The following is a 20,462-nucleotide window of genomic DNA, read 5'->3' on the forward strand; positions in this document are numbered from 1 at the left end:
GTTATGTAACCAGAACGCAAGGCTGGCAGGAGCGAGTGGCTGAGTGGGCCCGCCCCCACCGATTGGCTACATTGCAGACCAATCAGGAAGCTTGCTTTTCTTCACTTGTGGCTCATTGGCTGAGGTGCATTAGCAGGAGCCCAGTGGACACTTCTATTAGCAGCCCACAGAGGGGGGCTCAGCTTTAGTTAGCACTGTTCCCCCCACCCCCATTGGACCCTGGCTGGAAGGACCCAGCTCCACTGTGTACAGCTGATGCATCCCTCCCAAATTTCTGAAGCATAAAGATGGCAAGTGAACCTCACCATAGCACTCTCCACACCCCCCAGTAAGTGTTCCCTCCTTTAAAGTTACAGAGCCACATTCCCCCCAGCTTTGGGGCCAGTCTCTGTCTCATTATGGCTTGGGAGATTTAACATAAAAAGTCTGGTTTGTATGTTGATGTTTAAAAGCCAGGCCCATTCTGCAAAGCACATCACCCTGCAAGCAGCCTCTTGGGTTACAGTGCAGGGGACTCTGCTGTTCCAATCTGATTAGGGGCATGGAACAGCTTCTACAGGATGAGAATAAGACAACGGGGACTTTTCAGGTTGGAAAAGAGACAGCTAATGGGGGTTATGCTAGAGGTCTATAAAATCATGACTAGGATGAAGAAAGTAAATAAGTGTTATTTACTCCTCATGACACAAGAACTAGGGGCCACCAAATTAAAAGCACATTTAAAACAAAAGGAAGTATTTCTTCACACAACACACAGTCAACTTGTGGGACTCTTTGTCAGAGGATGTTGTGATGGCCAAGACTTAAAACGAGATAAATTCATGCAGAACAGGTCCATCAATGGCTATTAGCCAGGATGGTGTCCCTAGCCTCTGTTTGCCAGAAGCTGGGAATGAGCAACAGGGAATGGATCACTTGATAATGACCTTTTCTGTTCATTCTCTCTGGGGCACTGGCCACGGACGGAAGACAGGATACTGGGCTAGATGGACCTTTGGTCTGACCCAGCCCGGCCATTCTTATGCCAAATCAGGGTGACACTAACACAGTGAGGCAAGGGGAACAGAAATCAGGCTAAATTAGAGTTAATGAGATTACACAGAGGGACTCAAAAGCAAAATACAGCCCACATTCAGAACAGTTTCTGGGAGGTGCAACAGCCCCACAGCAACCTTTCCTTGGCTGCTGCTGAAGCACTAAGGCCCCCATGGGCAGCAGGGTGTGCTCTGGTGCTGAGGTGATTCCAACTCCTCCAGCACATTCAGGTGCATTATCGCAGGCTCCCTTTTAAGGCCTTTTACCTCCTGTTGCATTGTCCCAGCAGTCTCACCCGGTGTGAAGAACTGACGGCAAGGAACAGCGCACTATTTTCTTACAGATGTGTGTGAGAAGGGGATTTTTACTTCTATTTTAACAGACTAGCTGAGTGCAGCTTCCTCTCTCTACAGCCAGGAGGATGTGGGGGCAGGTGATAGTATCTCAGCAACTGAAGTGGAAACAAAAGTTTGCTAACAGATGCATTGGGGGAGGGAAGGGAGAGAAAGGCAGCATTTTGGTACCAACGCTTCCCTATTCCAGCATCAAGGATCAAAAATTCCCCCACAGCAGAGCACAGCCCTAGCAAGAATGTTCCACAGCAGCATCGCAACACTCTGAGATGACATCTCCAGCTAAGGTGCATTATGGAGCACAAATATGTGAGTCCACTTTTGAGTTCCAGTTCATGATGGGCTGGCACTGATGCCACAACCTACAACGAGAGGAATTAGTTAAAAGGAGACCAGGATGAAAAAATCAACATTCCAAGCAAGATCAGGGCCACATTACTACAGGATTACAGGAGCACATAAAGGCCCCACTATTAAGTTTACGTGTGGTAGCACCTAGAGGTCCCAACTGGGTGAGGGCCCCATCAGAAAATGCACACCAAGAACAGAGAGCTGAGCTAATATTGTGTAGAATTCTAGGACAGTCTCCCCTACACATTAGCTTAACACTCCTTGTAGAGTTTTCAGCTAAGACCAAACTCTGGCCTTTGATTCTGCAGAGTCACACTCAGGGCCAGTGTGTGTAAAACATGGATTGCTGGTGTAACTAGTTCCCAGTCAGCTTCAAAGACAGAGCCCCAGTCAACCCCTTACTAAACAAACAATACACACAGCGAACACCCTCAACAGCATTTGGAACATTTATAGATAACGTCTGTTTACTATCTATTAGGTAATAACAGTGCTACTGTTGCCCATAAAGACTGCTCCACTTTGTTGCTATTATGCACAGTCCAATGCATGACTTTAACAAAACATTTACATTTCTATACCTCAGCCCATGCATATGAACACATCCCCTCTGCTCAACTTCTCACTCTCCAGCCTGCCCTGAAGTGCAGCACGGGTCCCAGGATGCTCCAGAGCTGGAGAAGAACGGCAGCGTCTCTGCGCTTTTCCAAACCCTTCCGAGTTTTGTCAGTGAGCACAGTCTAGGATCCTCATGACTAGCAGTGTTCCAGCCTCGGGTTAGCAACTGCATGTTCTGCTCAGATGCTGGTGAGGGGGGAAATCTGTATCCTATATCCAAAGTGGTGCAGGCTCTGGGACTAGCATATAACACCCCCATTGCCTGGGCACTGTCCTCTCTCCATGTGCCCCGCTAGGGCAGATGAGGACTGACAAACCCTCCCCCCCTCTCGACTCTGCCCTGTTTCAGAGTAACAGCCGTGTTAGTCTGTATTCGCAAAAAGAAAAGGAGTACTTGTGGCACCTAAGAGACTAACCAATTTATTTGAGCATGAGCTTTCGTGAGCTACAGCTCACTTCATCGGATGCATACCGTGGAAACTGCAGCAGACTTTATATATACACAGAGAATATGAAACAAGAAAACCTGGATTTGTGCTGGAAATGGCCCACCTGATGATCACTTTAGATAAGCTATTACCAGCAGGACAGTGGGGTGGGAGGAGGTATTGTTTCATATTCTCTGTGTATATATAAAGTCTGCTGCAGTTTCCACGGTATGCATCCGATGAAGTGAGCTGTAGCTCACGAAAGCTCATGCTCAAATAAATTGGTTAGTCTCTAAGGTGCCACAAGTACTCCTTGACTCTGCCCTGGTTTCTCTTACACTGAGCTATGAGCTCCCTTGTTTAAACTGGGACTGAGTCTTGGTCTAAGTCCCACAGGCTCTGTAGCCTCTAGGGCTGCCAGCTCTCCCTCCAGATCCATAGGACACAACAGCCTATTGTGTGCATTCACCAGCAGTACAGCTGGAATAGCACTTACCTGCATCCAAAATTATCTGGGTGCTGGGACCAGCCCACACAACAATCACCCACGTCAATTGGCTGCAGAGTCCACAGTGCTAGCTTTAACTCCCATGCATGTAATCTTCACCATGCTCTGACTGGCTCAGCTCTGAGGGTGAATGGGTGAGGCCTGCAAGACTACATGCCCTTAATGGAAACTTCCTGTGCAGCTTCAGAAACAACTCCTGAGCATCTCCAGTGACTATCATGCCCTATTTCTGGGTGTTTCTTGGCTGCCAGACAAGTCTTCACGCCCTGCCCAACTGCGACTGGGCCCCATTACACAGTATGCATTATTAGCAGTACTAGGGTAGCTGAGCTCAGAATCTCATTTTGCCAGGCACCGCACAGACAGTCCTTGACCCAAACGCTCAATTTGAATAGATACTTGGCAAGAAGGGGAAACAGAGCAGGGAAGGGACTTGTCTATGATCTCACACCAGCTGATTGGCAGATGTGGGAACCAAACTCCCCCTTCCCTCTAACCCACCAGAACCCCACCCCCCACTTCCAGAGCCAGGGAGAGAACCCAGGACTCCTGGTTGTCAGTCCCCTACTCCCCCAGCCCAGTGGTTCTCAACCTATTTTCATTTGCAGACCCCTAAAAAATTTACAAAAATAAAAAAGTGATTCCACCTTTGAATGGAGGTGCGGAAACCCCCAGGGGTCCACAGAACACAGGTTGAGAATTACTGCACTAGACCCCACTCCCTTCCCAGAGCCGTGCATAGAACGCAAAAGTCCTGGCTATCAGTCCCAGGCTGAATTCAGGCAGAACCAGAGGCCAGTATGGGAGAACGCTAGGGTAATTTCTTCTCCCAGCTCCAGCAGCACCAACCTCCCTCACGGACACCAGGTGGCACCACCACCTGGCCCGAACAGACCAGCCATCTATCTCCATCCCCCTGCCCCCAACACTGCCCTCCATGATCCTGATGGCTAGGCCATTCCCCTGGGGTGGCAGGGCCAGACTCCTGGGTTCAGTGATCATTTGAGGGGTTTCCTCTCTCCCCTCCTCCAGCCCTTTCCCATTAACCATTTTGCAAAGTGCACTGAAAAGGCCAAAACAAGGAGCATCCCATAAAGTCACGTGACAGCCCCAGGCCCTCCTTACACTTTGCTTTCCTAGCTGGCCTGATCACACCCCACCCCAACCCACAGACCCACTCACTGCATGCTCCCCTCCCACCTTTGCGCACACAAGCCCCTTGGGCATTCTCACCTGCACTCAATGTTCCTGGCTGTATGACCTTGTATTGAAATACGTTGTTTGAATGGCCCCATCTTACCAAGCTTGGGCCAGATCATTCTTTATGGCTGCCCTATCCTCCTCATTGACCACTCCGTGAATCTTTGCATCATCTGCAAACGTTAGCAGCAGTGATTCTACATTAACTTCGATACCGGATACATCTATTGGCTGACATTCAGCCCCCACCCTTCCTGCACCATCCTATCCCACTCTGATCGTGCCAATTGTGAAGTGCCTTCGTTGCAGGCCGTCGGTGCAGTGTGCGTCCAGCCCCCCCATTGCGGATTGACCACCACAGCACATATAGAAATTGGTATTTATTGAATCAATCATCAGGAATTTACAACCCAAGAAGCAATCCACCTGGCTGAGCTGGTGCCCTGCCCTCTGGGGGTCCTCGACTCCTCCTAGCCCCAGGGTGGGTTTAAGAGGAAGAGCTTCATTAAAGAGAGGAAGGGCACATGCCCAGCCACATGGCTTATACCAACCCTCCCAGCCTTTATACCAGCTGCTCAGTCTGAACAAAGGCTGGGGGAGCCTGAGAGGTCGTTGAAATATTCCAATAAATAATTCTAGACAGAAACTACCTGCTGTTCTGCATCACCTGCATTTATCCTTAATAAATAATTAATTCATTTCATCTGCAGGAACCAATTAGCCACATTAACCCCCTGAATCAGCCTGTGGGGAAAGCAGCATCACCGGACACTCAGCTCAGGCACAGTCTGGAAGGGCCTTGCCTCGGCCACCTTGACCTTGGGAAGGGGAGCCGTTTGATCACAGTGCTGCTCTGAGTTGGGGAGGAAGATCAGCATCTGCTGCACCATGAGAGACGCACAGCTCTCAAGGGAAGGATGGTATAGAGCAGTCCTGCCAAAGTGCAGGAGACTGGACTAGATGACCTCTCGAGGGCTCTTCCAGTCCTATGATTCTGTGATTCTCATTCCCAAAGCCAAGACACCCAGCCAGCCCTGCTGCCCTGTATCTGTGGCAGAGGCCTATAGTGTCCAAAGGAAGGAAGATCTGCCATCTCACGAGGCTGCTTCAGGGCTGGCACTTGAGTTGTTCTCCTGGGGGGAGGCCGTGGCGCCCCGGGGCGTCACTTCGATGATGCGCGGCTTGTCGATGATGCGCGCAGTCTGGTTCCCCTTCTCCACGATGCCAATGATCCAGGCCTGGTGCCCCTCCCCGTATTTGGGAGACTTGATTTCAGCACAGAAGCGGGCGGCCTGCTCCCGGGGCAAGCAGATTAGCAGCCCCCCTGCAAAGAGGGACAGGGCTACTCAGTCCCCATTGTGGGGGGAGGGGTGTCAATTCGCCCTCAAGTCTCACTGCCATGTAGACAGTCAGCAGCAGTCGTGGGGGGAAGGTTGCTATTGGCCCCGCAAGCCTTCTGCCATGGGCCAATCAGAGCAGCTCAGAAAGGGGTGAAAGCTCTTCTCTGCCCCACACAGTTAGCTTGTGGGGAGATGCCACCAGAGTCCCGCTGCCCAGCCGCTAGCTAGAGCCGGTGCACACGCAGTGGCCTGGGGTGACGTGCAGGGATTAGCATTTCTCTCCTTGCCCTGGGCAGGGACTACAAGGCAGGATGACTAAGGCCTGGCAGCCAGCCCAGGAGAGTGGAGTCGATAAATATTGAAACAAAATGGTATCAGATTCCACTCTGCCAGGTTAACCCAGTGAGTCTCTCCCTCTCTCCTGTCACACCAGGCCCCACCATTTGGTCACTGGCTGTCTTACGCGAAGCCCCGGTGCCAATCCCATGTTGTCTTGCCCCAGCTTCATCTCAGAGGCATCAAGCTTCTGAGCCACAAACCGTCCCAGCTGCCTCCCCTGAAATCCCCAGGGAACTGGCCAGGCCTGATGATATGAGACAGCCGTCCTCACCTGCCTGTGGGTAGGTGAATTAGGAGGCACCTCTAATTCAGGTGACCCTGGCTCCCCGCCCTACCTGATGTCTCCGGGGATGTCCCCTGCAGCAGCCCAAAACGATTCCCGCAGGCCTTGCTGATGGCAGCCATCTTGGCGATGATAGGCAGGTTGTGGATGACAAAAGAGACCTCGCTGCGCTGCTGCTTGGCCAGGTTTTGTGCGTGGCCCAGGATCCCAAAGCCCGTGATGTCGGTGGCAGCATGAGCATTGAAAGTGTGCATCAAACTGGCAGCTGTGGCGGGGAAGGAGAGGCACTTACGGGCCGGTCAGGAAGGAGCTAACTCCATGACAAGGGGGTGGATTCCAAAAGGGACTTTATGCACCTCACTTGCCAGGGCTTCGTTTCTTTCTCTTTTGGGAGATTAATGCCGGGAGAGGAGGGGTGCTCCCCTGAAGACGCCCTGCCAAGCACAGATCTCATGTCGTGCTGCTTAGTTTAACCTATGAGCTCACAAGCCAAGAGGCTCTGGCTGCTCCCTGACTACCAGCTCCAGACACTGAGGCAGGAAGCAAGTCCTGTTGCCACAAGCCCAGTCAGGCTACTGCTGGGAGCTGCAGAACAGAGCAGCCTATGCTCCTCACCAACTACATGTCCAGGTGCCTACCTGTCCTGTTCAGCATGGCCATACTAAACATGGCTTCCTGGTAGGCCAGCTCCACGTCCTCTTTGGACACCACCAGCTTAATCTTATTCCACCTCTCAGGCTGGAAAAGAAACAGGAGAGGGTAAGAGGCACCCAGGCCTGCCCCCCCTTCCCCCGCCACCCCCAGGGGCTCAGTCTCCTCCAAACCCTCCGGAGGGTCCCAAAGCAAGGCCTGTTGCCCATCTTGTGGATGTTCTACCGCCTGGGCCCGAGGATCTATGGGGGCTCTCCCATGGCAGCTCCTCAATCCCGACTCCCTCACCTCCCCCGACTGCAAGCTGTGCACGCATAACAGGGCAACAATAGCAGCAGGTGAATACGTACATTATCCAGCCACTGGTGAGCGTTGACAGCCACCTGCGTGCCCAGCGGCTTGGTCAGCACCAGCACATCTCCGGGAACTGCACTGTCTGGCCTGAAACGGATACACCCGTGAACTGTGCACACCCAGGTGAGTCATTCCTGGCTATGCCCTCCAGCCACTGCTTCTACCAATACTGACTGAAGAGCGTGGCTTTTCCATGCTGACCAAAGAACTCTCGAATGCCATATTCTGGGTGACTAACTCTACCTCCCTGCATCACTACTCGCTGATTGCATTGCTCCCTGAAGGTGCAGAAATCTCTCCAGGAGACTGAATTAAGGTGGGCTCACTGTAAGAGACCACAGTGAGATATAAGGAAGCTGGAACCTGAAAACCCAAACTGAGTCGGAGAGCTGCCGCGCTCATCCTTGTAAAAAGCATGGTCCCTCGGGGTCTGGTTCCAGGGAATTGTGTAGTGGCTAGCACGCAGCCCAGACCACAGAAATGTGGGACCCCTGCATACTTCCTCCCTCCCGCCACTCCAGGAGCTGTGCATGCCTCAGGCTATCCTGCCCACTGGAGGCTTCTGGCACCTCGGGCTGCCCCTTGCCCTTTAACCCTGGTACTAACTGTACAGCTCCTGGGGCCTCACTGCTCCTCACTCACATGATAAATTCGTTGGGCTGGCACACCACAGTAGCAACACCCCCGACAATGATCCAAGGATTCAACACAGTCTGCCCGCCTGTCACTGATGTCCCACCATCCTCTGCGGCATCCCGGAAGCCTTTGATCATCAGTGGCATAATCTTTTCACGCTCCTGGGAAGGTGAGAACACAGGTCAGGAAACAGCTGGTGGGCTGGCTACTGGCAGCTCAGGGGACCTGTGTGTAAGGAGGGCAGGGCGTGCCTTAGGGAAGCCAGGACTGAGAGGCACCAGCAGGGAGAGAGCAGCTGAGGACCAGGATCTGGGATCTGCCAACACTTCCGAATTCTGAGAAAGTGGATTAGTAGGAGGAATAGAAAAGGACGACAACATGCAACAGGGCCCGACAGACTGACACTGCAGGTGACCTCACACCTACAGCCAAAGGTCACATATCAGATTTTAATCAGCTCCACTCAGGAAGATCAGAAGGACTTGAAATGCTGGAAAACATGCCAGGACAGCAGGGCATTCGACCAGAGCAAGGCTGGGAAGGCGAGGAGGCATCCTCAGAATGAAGGGACAATAATCATTCTCTGCAGCATGGAGCCTCCCGACAGCACACTTGAACAAACAGTGCTTTGTGGAGATGCTGACATAGTTCAGTGTCCTATCAGGATGAAGGTAACTCCTTTGACGAGAACCAAGTTGTTGACTGGGGCTTGACAAATGGGTCTAGGGGCACAGAGTACCGAGCCCCTGGGGCACTGACTGCTGACAGCTGGTCACTGACAAGATGACCAGAGGGGAAATTAAAGTTACACCACTACCCCGATATAACGTGGTCCTTGGGAGACAAAAAAATCTCACCGCATTATATCGAACTTGCTTTGGCCCCCCAGTTCCTTGTTCCCTAATCGCCCCCAGGACCCCACCCCCTACCCAACCTCCCTGCCCCCTGACTGCTCCGACCCCTATCCACACTCCCCACCGCCTGACAGGCACTCACTGGCAGCGGCGGGAAGTGGAGCAACGCAGCCCCAGCCCACTCCACTCCACCACCTCCCAGCCGCAGCACTCCACTTCCCACCGCTGGTGAGTGCGAGGAGGTTGGGGAAAGGACAGCCCCCATACTCACCTGTGGCAGGAAGCGGAGCGCTGTGGCTGGGAGCTGGCGGAGTAGAGCGCGCTGGGGCCACGTTGCTCCACTTCCCGCCGCTGCCGGTGAGTGCCTGTCAGGGGGCGGGGGGTGTGGATAGGGGTTGGAGCAGGGAGGTTGGGTAGGGGTTGGTGAAAGGATGCCCTCCGCACTCAGCGGCGGCGGGAAGTGGAGCAACCCAGCCCCAGCCCGCTCCGCTTTCCTTGCCCCAGCCATGTTGTTGGGGGCAAGGTTGGGGAAAGGTCCCACACTCACCTGCAGCGGGAAGCGGAGCACCACGGCTGGGAGCTGGCGGAGTGGAACGGGCTGCTCCACTTCCGCCACTGCCGGTGAGTGCGGAGGGGATTCCTTCCCCCAAGCGACACATCTGGGGCCGGGGCGAGGGAAGCAGAGCGGGCTGCTCCCGGCCCCCCCGCAAATCTCCTGAGCCACTCTGGGACTGTGGGGCCTCCAAAAGTGCCCCACCATAGCTCCTGCCCCCCAGACCCTGGCGGGGGGAACCCCTGACCACTCCTGAGACCCTCTGCCCCTTATCCAACCCCTTGGCCCTGGCCCGGCACGCTTAACACACTGCTCAGAGCAGCGTATCAAAGCTTTACCGCGTTGTATGTGAACCCGCATTATATCGGGTCGTATTATATCGGAATAGAGGTGTATTTGCTTTACTGCTCAGTATAACAAGAGCCTCCTCACTGACCTGTGCCAAGTACTGGGGGATGAGAGAGAGACACTATAGCATGGGCCACATCATGTGACTCTTTTCTTCGATTAACTCCCCCAACACTTTGTTAATGTCGAGTCCAAGCTGCCCAGCACTGCTGGCTACAGCTTCTGGAAACCAGGAAATACAAAGGTACCTGGTACTCCCACAACACAATCTTAAGCCTTCTCCCCCCCCCACAGCAGGCAATAGCCACAGGGAACGGTTAAAGTAAGAGAGGGAGCCATAATAGGCAGACATTAAAAACCTGCCACTGTTTGTGCTGTGTTCCAGATTTGAATTTAAGCATTTTCCTGCACTCCACCTACAATCCTGTGTGAGACACAGCTGTACTGAGTGGTGGGTGAATCAGCTGGAGCAAGTTGGCAGAGCTGTCACCATGCTATGAGAACAGCTGCATATGAACTTTGAGGAATGCCTCAGTTCAGTGCTGAATTCTGCAGGCTGAGTCAGAAGAGGTGCATGAGGGTGTCCTCTTCCTCCCATCCCACAGGGATGATCAGCCTGGGGGCATACACTACTGTGGTCTCCAGGGCTTAGTGAGGGATAGATGAAATCAATGTCTCAGATGGAATCCTCACTGCAGGAGTGAAGGGGTGGCAGCAAACAGCAAATATGGGATTGTTTGGGTGGCACTGGCTCCGCCTCTCAGTGTAAGGCGAGGCAGGCAGCACCTGTTCAATACACCAGACCTAAACCTGACCTTTGTCCTAGCAAAGAGGTGGCATTGGACTTTACCATGTTCTGTGATATCTAGAGTGCCAGAATGTGTGTTCTTGGCATGCTGGGACATGGTAGAGTTAAGGCTGTGTTGTGAGGGCGGCCTGTACCTTCACTTTCCACTTCTGGGATTTCAGTTTAGCCAATCTCCATGTTCTGGAAGGGCATGAGACACCACTGGGCAACCTTTGTTCTGCATTAACAAACTGTTGGGGGCAGTTAATTTCCTTGTTTTGGTTTTCTTTAAATAATAATTTCTCAGCATGCCCACGTACTAGTCCTGCTCTCCCCTTTCACTGTCTGCATGATAGTCCCTTCGCTACGCCGGTATCATCTCACCTCCTAAGTCTCCGCCTGTCCCACGCAGCCTTGTTCTCTCCCCTCAGCCCTCAGGTTGCAGAGTTGAAGAGAGAAAGCAGGACCAGTGCAGGGACTAGTATAAAGTCAGTGGGGAGTCTGAACCCCACTCAATGGTCTCAGGCAAAAGCACACAGACACAAGTGTTAGCCTTGGACCGATGGAGACAGGAGGTGCTGCCCAGTTAGGCCACTAAGATGCCAGGAGACACCCTGTAGCCTGCCAGGAAGCTTCCTATCTGGGTAGCTGGGAAAGAGAGACAGAGGGAGGGCCTGGACCCAACCATGTCCGAGAGCTGAGTCTGGATCAGACCAATGAGAAGGCTCAGTCTCTGCCTTCCCCAGCACTAGGGTATTTCAGGGGCCCTAGATGGAAAGTCAGGGCTCTGGTAGGGAGACAAGGACCTCCCGCACCATCTCCCTGGATTGTAACTCAGTGCCTGGAAATCTTAGTTGTGCTTTACAGAGCAGAGGAACTATCAGGCTGCCAGCTCTGGGGCAGCAGCTGCTTCATTCTCTATAAACCTGCAGTACTTCCAACTCTCCTGTCACAGAACATCCAACATACCCCCACACCAGCAGTGTAGAGACACGCTGAGCCTACCCATACCAGCTGGGAAGGTCAGTGACCACAGCACATAGGTAGACCCTTCTCTCCGACATCCCATCCCCTCACCTCATCTGTCATTTTCTGGCTGACGCTCAGCAGCATCAGCATGTTATCGCACTCGGTGATGCCCATGGCGTAGAGATCACTCAGCACATTGGCACATGCGATGCGGCCCTAGAACACAGGAGCGTGAGGGTCACCCATAGGACCTACCTTCCATGCCTCAGGCTCTGAGCCTGAGAGCCCATACCCCATTCTCCTGGGCTCTGAGACTCAAGGTGGCCCCCCTCCTTGGGCCCATCTCCTGCGCTGTGGGCTCTGCACCACAGAGCATGTCCCCTGCAGGGGGCCCATTTCCCATGCTCTGAGTTAGAGAGCATCCCCTACCCATGCCCCCCCATGGGCTTTGAGCTCACTAGCACATCCCCCATGAAGATGGCACGCCCACAACAGTCGCCTTCCACCAGCCATCACAAGCGCAGTCTCTGGCTCTGGCATTACTTGTTCCCTTCTCCTGCCCACTCTGGAACCCACCCCTACTCATACCATCATGTAGGGATCCTCAACCAGTGGGTAGAAGAAGTCTGTGGTCTGTACAAGGGAGAGACCCCCATGCCTGAGGGGGATGACGCAGGAGTCCATCCCTATGCCTACGAGCAGGAGATGGAGACTTTCACATCAGCAACGGCCCTCTAGCCCACTACCCTACCCATAATCCCCATTCCTCACAGATGTCCCGACACCTGGAGCCTTTATCCCTCCACTGCCACAGGCCCCACAGCCAATTCAACCCCCTCCTACCTCACCCACCATCCCCATCCATCCAAAACCACTGCCCCAACCCTCCACTGCCACCTTGAATCCCTCTAAGCTGCCACCTCAACCTCCGCCCACAACTCTTATCCCTCAGCTCCCAGACCCTACTGCCACCCCCTGCCTCTACAACTCTCAACCCACACTTCCCCCACAGCCCCAACCCCCTCGTTTTGCTGCCACCCAACAGCACCTTTTCCCTCACCCACAGCCCCCCTGCTCCCTCTACACCATCACTCCCCCATGGCTGCAGAGTCCCCACCACTCCTGCTCACAGCCCCTCCCCATTGCCCCTCCCACTGGTCACAGGCCCCACTCCAACCCCAGCCCCCTGCTGCCCCCAACCCATCCCTCTCGCCCACAGCCCCCTCCCCATTCCGACAGGCCCCAGTGCCCCCCTCTAGCCACAGCCCTGTGTTTCCCCGACCCCATTGCTCCCCATGCAACGCCCCGCCCCCACACTCCGTGCTGCTGCCCCCCCGCGCTCACCCAGCGAGGGCCCCCCGGCCTCGGGCCCCCCCGTCTCGAGCCCGGCCGCCGCCAGCCCCGCGCGCGGCCCCCCCAGTCCCGCCAGGAGCCTGAGCAGCGTCTCCTGCGGGACTTTGCAGCCTCAGCCGCGCAGCTCCCCGAAGCCCGTGAGCCGCCAGCCCGGAGCCAGGCCCAGCGCCTCGGGCTCGAAGGGCCGGTAGCCGGGCGGGCCAGGGCCCGTGGCCGAGGGGGAGCCGGACAGCGTCGCCATCTTGGAGCGAGGAGCGCGGCAGGAAGGCGGTTCCTGCGCGAGCGGCGGACCTGGCTCCGACACGTCCCGCGAGAGCTGGGCACAGCTGGGTCATGGCGGAGAGACCGCGAGACCTGGGCGGGGTGAGAACGAGAAAATCCCGCCACTCAGGGGATCCCGCGAGAGGCGCTGGAAACTGAATCCCGCGGGCTGGGTGGGGCCCTGGCAGGGGGGACCCCGCGCAACGCCAGTAGGCTGCGGCCGGCGCCTCCGCGCTATGGGGGCGGGGCACGGCCGGGAACGGAAAATCCCGCGAGAACTGGGAGGCGGTGTTGGGGTGAGGATTTAGGCTCAGGGGAAGGGTCAGGGTCAGAGTAAGAGGGTGAGGGGTCGGGTGGGGTTGGGTTAGGGTAGGGTCAGGGTCTGGGGTTAGGGTTTAGGGTGAGGGGTTAGGGGTTGGGGTTAGGGTACGGTTAGGGTCAGGGTCTAGGGTGAGGGTAGGGGTTAGGGTTAAGGGGTTAGGGGTAGGGTTTAGGGGTAAGGGTTAGGGTAGGGTTAGGTTTAGGGGTGGGGTTGGGGTAGGGTGAGGGTGTGGGTCTAGGGTTGGGGTAGGGTGAGGGGGTAAGGTTACGGTTAGGGTTAGGTTAGGGTGAGGGTGTGGGTCTAGGGTTAGGGTTGGGTTAGTGTGGCGGTTCAATGATGAGACAGAACACAGCTTTATGCAAGCAAGCAGGCTGGTCAGCTGAGATGGGCTGTTCTGCCCCCCCGCCTTCCACCTTCTCCTTTTATTATATTTCTCCCCCCTAAGCATTACACACTGCTACCGCAAAAAGATACACAAAGGAATGTATGACGTTGATTAATATACTTATTTACCATCCTTTATCTACTACAATCCTGGTTCTCAGGCCTTGAGCCCAGGCTAAGAAAGCTTCCCACAGTTGCTGTCCCAACAATCAAGTTCTCATGGTTCATATCTAGCCCTTGTCCTTGGATAGAGCAATGTGTGCATTGCTTCTTCAAAACAGTCAGGGTGTGCCCTGCCTGCTTCCAGGTGGAATAGCTAAACATGAACCCTTCATCCCCCCGTTTTTTATTTAATGATATTTGGCCATCTCCTGGTAGCCGTCAATTTGTTTTGTCATGCTATTTAACTCCCAGACAGACAAGGACATAACCTGGGGAGCTTTCCAGGGCGAAATTTTACAAAGTCTTAACAAGGAAGGAATACATTGTACACAGCAGCAGCAAAAAATAAGCCCAATGATTACAAACACAGAATAACCAAAAAGCTGTCGCAGCCATTCTAGAGAGGGCAGCCAACCTGTAAGCCAATTCCAAAAACCCTCAAACCCCAGATCTTGGCGTATGTGTGTTGTAAGACTGGCCAATTCAGCCAGTCTAGTTTCTATGGAGCAACTATTATCAGTTAAATTAAAGCAACACATGTGCTGAAATGTGGAGCAGCCTAGATGGTGTTTCAGGAGCAGAAAATCAATGGCTGCTCTGTTATCCAAAATTGCATCCCTTAATTCGTGTTGTTCTGTGTTAAGTAAGGCAATAGCCTGGGATGTTGTATTAATTGCCTTTGCTGCAAAGCATGCCAGGTTATTTAAAGTTCTGGCGGAATACATAGCAAGCGCGGGGACCCCAACAATAGAGGCCGCTAAGGCAGTATACTCAGCACGACTAAAAAGCTCAACATCTGCAATACAATCATCTGAAAGGGGTACACTTCTTTTACTACGGTTTTGACCAGCAAAAGGCAATATAAGTGTCATTCTACTAAGACAGCAAAGGGTGCCATCACTTAAATTTGCAGGAATATAATTAAAGGTTCGTGAACCGCAAGTAAAAAACCATCCTGATGGTAGGATGATATGGCCATAATTATATGAAACATTAACAGCATGGGAACAATTTAAAAGGGGTTGAGAAATTTTTCGACAGCCCAAGGGCACCTTTGTACTAGTGCAGTTAACTACACGCGCACAGGTGACGTGAGCCCCGGCCGGGTACGGTGTGTGGAGGGATATAGCCGTGCGAGGCAGAGTATAGTTGGCCGGGCCCCAATTAGCCATGCTAGAGTACTGGGAGGAAAGATTCGCATAAGCAGAGAACAGTGTCTTATTCTCCATCTCCTCAGGGTGATGACATACTGGAATAAGGCATGTACCTAACAAATCTCCGGCTGCTACAGAATTAGATAGACAAAAGTGGGTAACATTTGCTATTGAAGCCAATCTTTCCCATATGTTATATGTCATTCGGGCTCGTAACGGGGGAAGCGCTTCCGAGCCAACCCCCCCTACAGGAAATAGCAGGCACAAAAGGCACACAGTCATCACAGAATTAGCAGTGATTTGGGCGAGAATCGCCACAAACAAAGTCTCAGGAGTCTCTGGCTGTTGATCTGCTGCCAGCCTTCGTTGGGCCGCGGCGACCAATGCTTTTACTGCTCCCCATGTCACGGGCCGGTTTGGGACACTACGCCTCCTCCGTTTCCGTCCCGTCGTTGTCGACTCGGGGGGCAACGCGGTCTCCTCCAAGGTCAGCTGAAACTCTGGTATGGGATTCGACAGCCCCTGGTGCCATGCCATGTTGTTTAAGTGCCGGTCGCACACACCGAGCTGGAACCCACAACGGTCCTGCAGGGAGAGACACAGCAGCATATCCCCAACCCCAAGTGATTAGAGGTACTGGGCCCAGCCACTGTGGATCGGGCAGCTGACGGTAAAAGACACGCGGTCTTTCCAGTACCTCAGATTTGTGAAAATGCCGATCCGCAGGGGTCTGCTGATCTGCATTCAGTGTTAAATTATTTAAAGTAAACAAGAGGATATGCATTTGTTGTTGAATGTCTCCTAAGGTTCGGAGACGCAGCTCCCCTTGTTTTAATTGTTTATCTAGCAAGGTTTTGAGTGTGCGATTGGCACGTTCAACAATGGCTTGGCCCGTGGAATTATAAGGGATTCCGTGTTTAAGACGGACGTCCCAGCGGGCACAAAAGGTGGAGAGGGCTGCAGAGCAGTAGGCTGGGGCATTATCTGTTTTAATTTGGCAGGGGCGACCCATAACAGAAAAGCAGGCCAGCAAATGGTGAATAACTTTGTTAGTGGCTTCCCCATGTTGTGAGGTTGCCCAAAGGAAGCCCGAATAAGTATCAACGGAAACATGTAAAAACGAATAGGGGCGGAATTGTGGCACATGAGTAACATCCATTTGCCACAGCTGATTTGCTGCGGTACCTCGGGGGTTAACGGCATAAGAAAAAGTAGGAGCAGCAGCAGCAATGGAACGTGCATGATCAGCAGGAATGTGAAACTGCCGGGCCAAAACAGAGGCAGACTGATGAAAAAAGGCATGGCTTTCAATGGGGTCAGAAAAAAGGGAATTTACCTGACCACGCAATGCGCGATCGGCGCGTGCATTGCCCTCAGTGAGTGGCCCAGGCAGAGGGGTATGACTGCGAATATGAGCAACAAAGTAAGGGAAATGACGAGTGGCAAGAAGATGCTGCAAAGACAAAAACAGGCGGAGGAGGTCTGCATCAACCTGAGGGGTAATGAGGGCAAGGGGTAAATGATCAATTACCTGATAAACATAATGGGTATCCACAATTAAATTAAAGGGACAATCAGCAAAAAGTTGAAAGGCCAAAGTAACAACAGCCAATTCTGAACTCTGTGCAGAACGCTAAGGCAGGGTAAAACGAGAATGCCAACGAGGGGGGTCACCCAACTGATAAATGACTACACCTCGATGGGGAGAGCCATCAGTAAAAAGAGTGACAGCGGAAACAATGGGTTGAGAGCGGCTAAGACGATGAACAACTAGGGGCACCTTTTGGGTAATGACCAACCGAGGATCTTTTGGAGGATTGTAAGAAATCTCTCCCACATAATCACAAAGAGCAACCTGCCAGGCCAAGGAGGTGTGGCACAAAGAGTCAAATTCAGTACAGGACAAGGGGAGCACAATGGCAACTAAATCAGTGCCAGTGAGTTGCACTGCACGGTGGCGGGCTTTACGAACAAGATCAGATAGGGCATCTAAATACGGATAAATATTTCGAGGAGGGGTGGATGAAAGGTATAGCCATTCTATAATAGAGACGGCTGTGTCTGTACGGGGTACAAACAGAGCTGCAGTTGGCGTATGAGGGGTGGCAAGAAGAACCAATCATAAGGGACGGACCTCTGGGAGTCTGTCCACAAACTGCTGACTCAATGCTGCATTGATTTGTCGAATGCAGGCAGTATGCTTTTCAGTGATGGCAATAACCGCACCCGGTGCCCAGGCTCCACGCAGGAGCTCGAACAACGGCTGCAGCATTGAAGTGGGGAGACGAAAGTAGGGCCGAATCCAATTTAAATGACCCAAAATCTGTTGTAATTTAACAAGGGTTAGGGGTTGAGGTAGAATTAATTCCGGACGAACCGGAGCAGCATAGGTTTGTAAAACCTTATATCCGAGGTAGTGGTAGGGATAAGAGCGTTGGATTTTTTCTGGTGCCACTAACAGGCCATTTTGGCCGAGAATCTGAGATAAAGATTCAAGCTGTTGTGCCGTGACCCGGGGACCACTTAGCAAAATGTCATCCATGTAATGGTAGACCTTTAGCGAAGGGTACCGGGCACGGAAAGGGGCAAGGGCCCGATCCACAAAAAGCTGACACAAGGTTGGACTATTTTGCATTCCCTGGGGCAAGACCTTCCACTGATACCTTTGAGAGGGTTGCTGATTATTATATTGTGGCACCGTAAATGCAAATTTTTCGCGATCTTGAGGGCAAAGGGGGATGGTGAAAAAACAATCTTTTAAATCTAACACACAAAGTTGATCGGTTTGAGGAATTAAATTTGGATTTGGTAAGCCAAATTGCAAGGGGCCCATAGGTTGGATGCGTTTATTTATTTCCCTTAAGTCATGTAACAGCCGCCAAGCACCCGATTTTTTCTTAATAACGATCACCGGGGTGTTCCAGGGACTAGTGGAGCTCTCCAGTTGCTGTGCTTGCAAATGCTGTTGCACAAGCGAATGAAGTGCTTTTAGCTTTTCTAGAGGGAGGGGCCACTGGTCAATCCATACGGGCTCTAAGGATTGCCATTACCAAGGGTAATGCGGAGGGCACGGTGGGTGAGGGAGGGTTTTGGGCCATCAGATGTTAATATCGAGGGTGGTGTCTAACTTTGTAAGTAAATCACGGCCCCAAATATTGAGGTGGACAGGGAGTACAAAAGGGCAGATAGTAGCAAGGGTATGGCCTCCCGGTTTAGAGACTGTGACCCAAGACAAACTGTGGCGCCCGGGTTTACTACCCCCGATCCCCCACAATTCTTTAGAAGGAACCGTAGGCCAACTAACCGGCCACTCCAGATCACGAATCACCGTAACGTCAGCTCCAGTGTCCACCAGCCCTGTAAAAGGAACATCATTTAAGAGAAGTGTTAACTGAGGTTTCGAGGGGCGGACTGACATTGTCAGAGCAACAAGTGGAGAAGACGCGCTGTGAGACGGCGAGTGAGACAACGTCGATCCAAAGCCGCCTCCGCCCCGAGTTCGATCCTCGGCAGCTGGCACCTGATAGGAGACTAAAATCAATTGTGCAATTGACCGTCCACGCGGGAGCGACTGTGGAAGATGAGTCCACACCTGAACCTTAATAATGCCAGTGTAATCAGCATCAATGACCCCTGGAATGACAAAAAGCCCTGTTTCCCAGCATGTGAGCGAGGGAGAACAAGACCTACAAAGCCGGCAGGGAGAGGTCCCGTCACCTGTGTAGGTATGGCACAGACCTCCCCTGGCAGCCGAAAGTCAGTGTCCTCCTGCATGATCAAATTAAGCCCTGCACTTCCAGCAGTCGCCGTCCTCATAGAGTCTACGGATTTTAAGGCAGAGGAGCGGTTGTCTGAGTGGGAAACACCCCCGTTTGGCCCTGGGTTCGGGGGGGACCCGTCGCGCGGTTTCCCGACCCGCTACGACACTGATTAGCCCAGTGATAACCTTTCCCACACTTGGGGCACTTCTTTGAGGGTCGGGCTGGTGCCTTAGATGAGCGGCACTCCCGCTGAAAATGACCCTCCTTACCACAGCGGTAACAACGCTTCCCCTCCTTCCCAGTTTTTCTCAGGGGGCAGCCAGAACTCCAGCCTTGTGGGCTTGTGTGCCAATGTTCTGGCACGCCCGCAGCATGTCTGAGAGCTCTAAAATACCAGAGGCTTGCGCTGCCTGGAGAGCACGGTGGCAATCCTCGTTTGCATTTTCAACTGCCAATTTTAACAGGAGCTCGTGAGCTGCCTCAGTGTTATCCACCTGTCGGAGGATAGCCTCATGCAATCTGTTGGTAAAATCCAAAAAGGACTCTGAGGCACCCTGACGGATACTGACAAAGCTTTTGGTAGGCTTGCCTGAATCCGGGACCTTCTTGAAAGCATGCTGGGCACAGGTGGAAATAATGGGGAAGACGGCCTGAGGGAGTTGAGACTGCATCTCAATAGTAGCAAACGGGCCCTCCCCTGCCAAATGCTCATAAATGATACCGTGCTCTCTATGTACCTGAGCTTGGCGTTCTGCCATCTGCTGATACTCACTAATCCAAATAACATACTGACTGGGTGATAACATCATGCGCAGCAGCGTTTTCCAATCCTCAGGGATTAGGGAGTACCCAGTACCTATCCCTTCAATGAGACCACGCACAAAGGTGCTAGTCAGGCCAAACTCACGAATTGCTTTCTTTACCTCTCTAACCACCGAGTATGGCAAAGTGGTCCAGGTGCCCACGGGGTTGCCCTGGTCATCATTCTGCCAGGTCACCGGGCAAACTGAGACCAGATCAGCCAGCTCCTCCGCTGTAAGATCTGATCGAGCTTTCGCTGCGTGAACCATTTGTTGCACCAGCGAAAGCTTCTGAGCAGATACAGATGACCCTCCGGGGGGCCCCGGAGCATGGGGCCCCACGGACGGAGGGTGATCACACACTGGCTCCGGTGGGGAAGGCAAGGGAGGCGGTGGTAATGAAGACACTGGGGGCAAAGCAGGGAGAGGGGGGGCTGTGGGTACGGGAGAGGGTCTTTCCGAAGCGACACGCTGGGTTGCATCAGTAGAAGGGGGGAGAGCTGCAATGGGGATGGCTACAGGAGCCGACGGGCGTGGCGAGATCACCAGCCTCGTGAAAGAGGGCCTATGCGAGGTGACACGCAGTATCGCGTCGCGACAGAGGTGCCAGGCATGTAAAGCCTGCACGGGCGCCCGAGGCTCTTCGTGCAATGTCTGG

General features: G+C 53.2%; 1 protein-coding gene across 2 annotated transcripts; it reads right to left on the bottom strand.

The window, feature by feature from the left end:
* Positions 1–652: 652 nt before the first annotated feature.
* On the bottom strand, positions 653–13,283 carry LOC125628489 (selenide, water dikinase 2). Of its 2 annotated transcripts, none has more exons than XM_048833541.2 (8): positions 12,952–13,283; positions 12,196–12,299; positions 11,716–11,823; positions 8,103–8,257; positions 7,457–7,547; positions 7,094–7,193; positions 6,508–6,720; positions 653–1,750 (listed from the first exon to the last, which is right to left on the bottom strand). In XM_048833541.2, the coding sequence occupies exons 1-8, from the start codon at positions 13,199–13,201 to the stop codon at positions 1,722–1,724; spliced, it is 1,050 nt and encodes a 349-aa protein (XP_048689498.1). In that variant the 5' UTR covers positions 13,202–13,283; the 3' UTR covers positions 653–1,721. The 2 variants fall into 2 exon arrangements, with proteins under 2 accessions (XP_048689498.1, XP_048689497.1); XM_048833540.2 differs by lacking the exon at positions 653–1,750 and adding an exon at positions 4,859–5,817 and having other exon boundaries at positions 12,952–13,276.
* Between the last annotated feature and the right edge of the window lie 7,179 nt (positions 13,284–20,462).

This window comes from Caretta caretta, chromosome 23 (assembly GCF_965140235.1).
Source record: "Caretta caretta isolate rCarCar2 chromosome 23, rCarCar1.hap1, whole genome shotgun sequence".
Classification (NCBI taxonomy): domain Eukaryota; kingdom Metazoa; phylum Chordata; order Testudines; family Cheloniidae; genus Caretta; species Caretta caretta.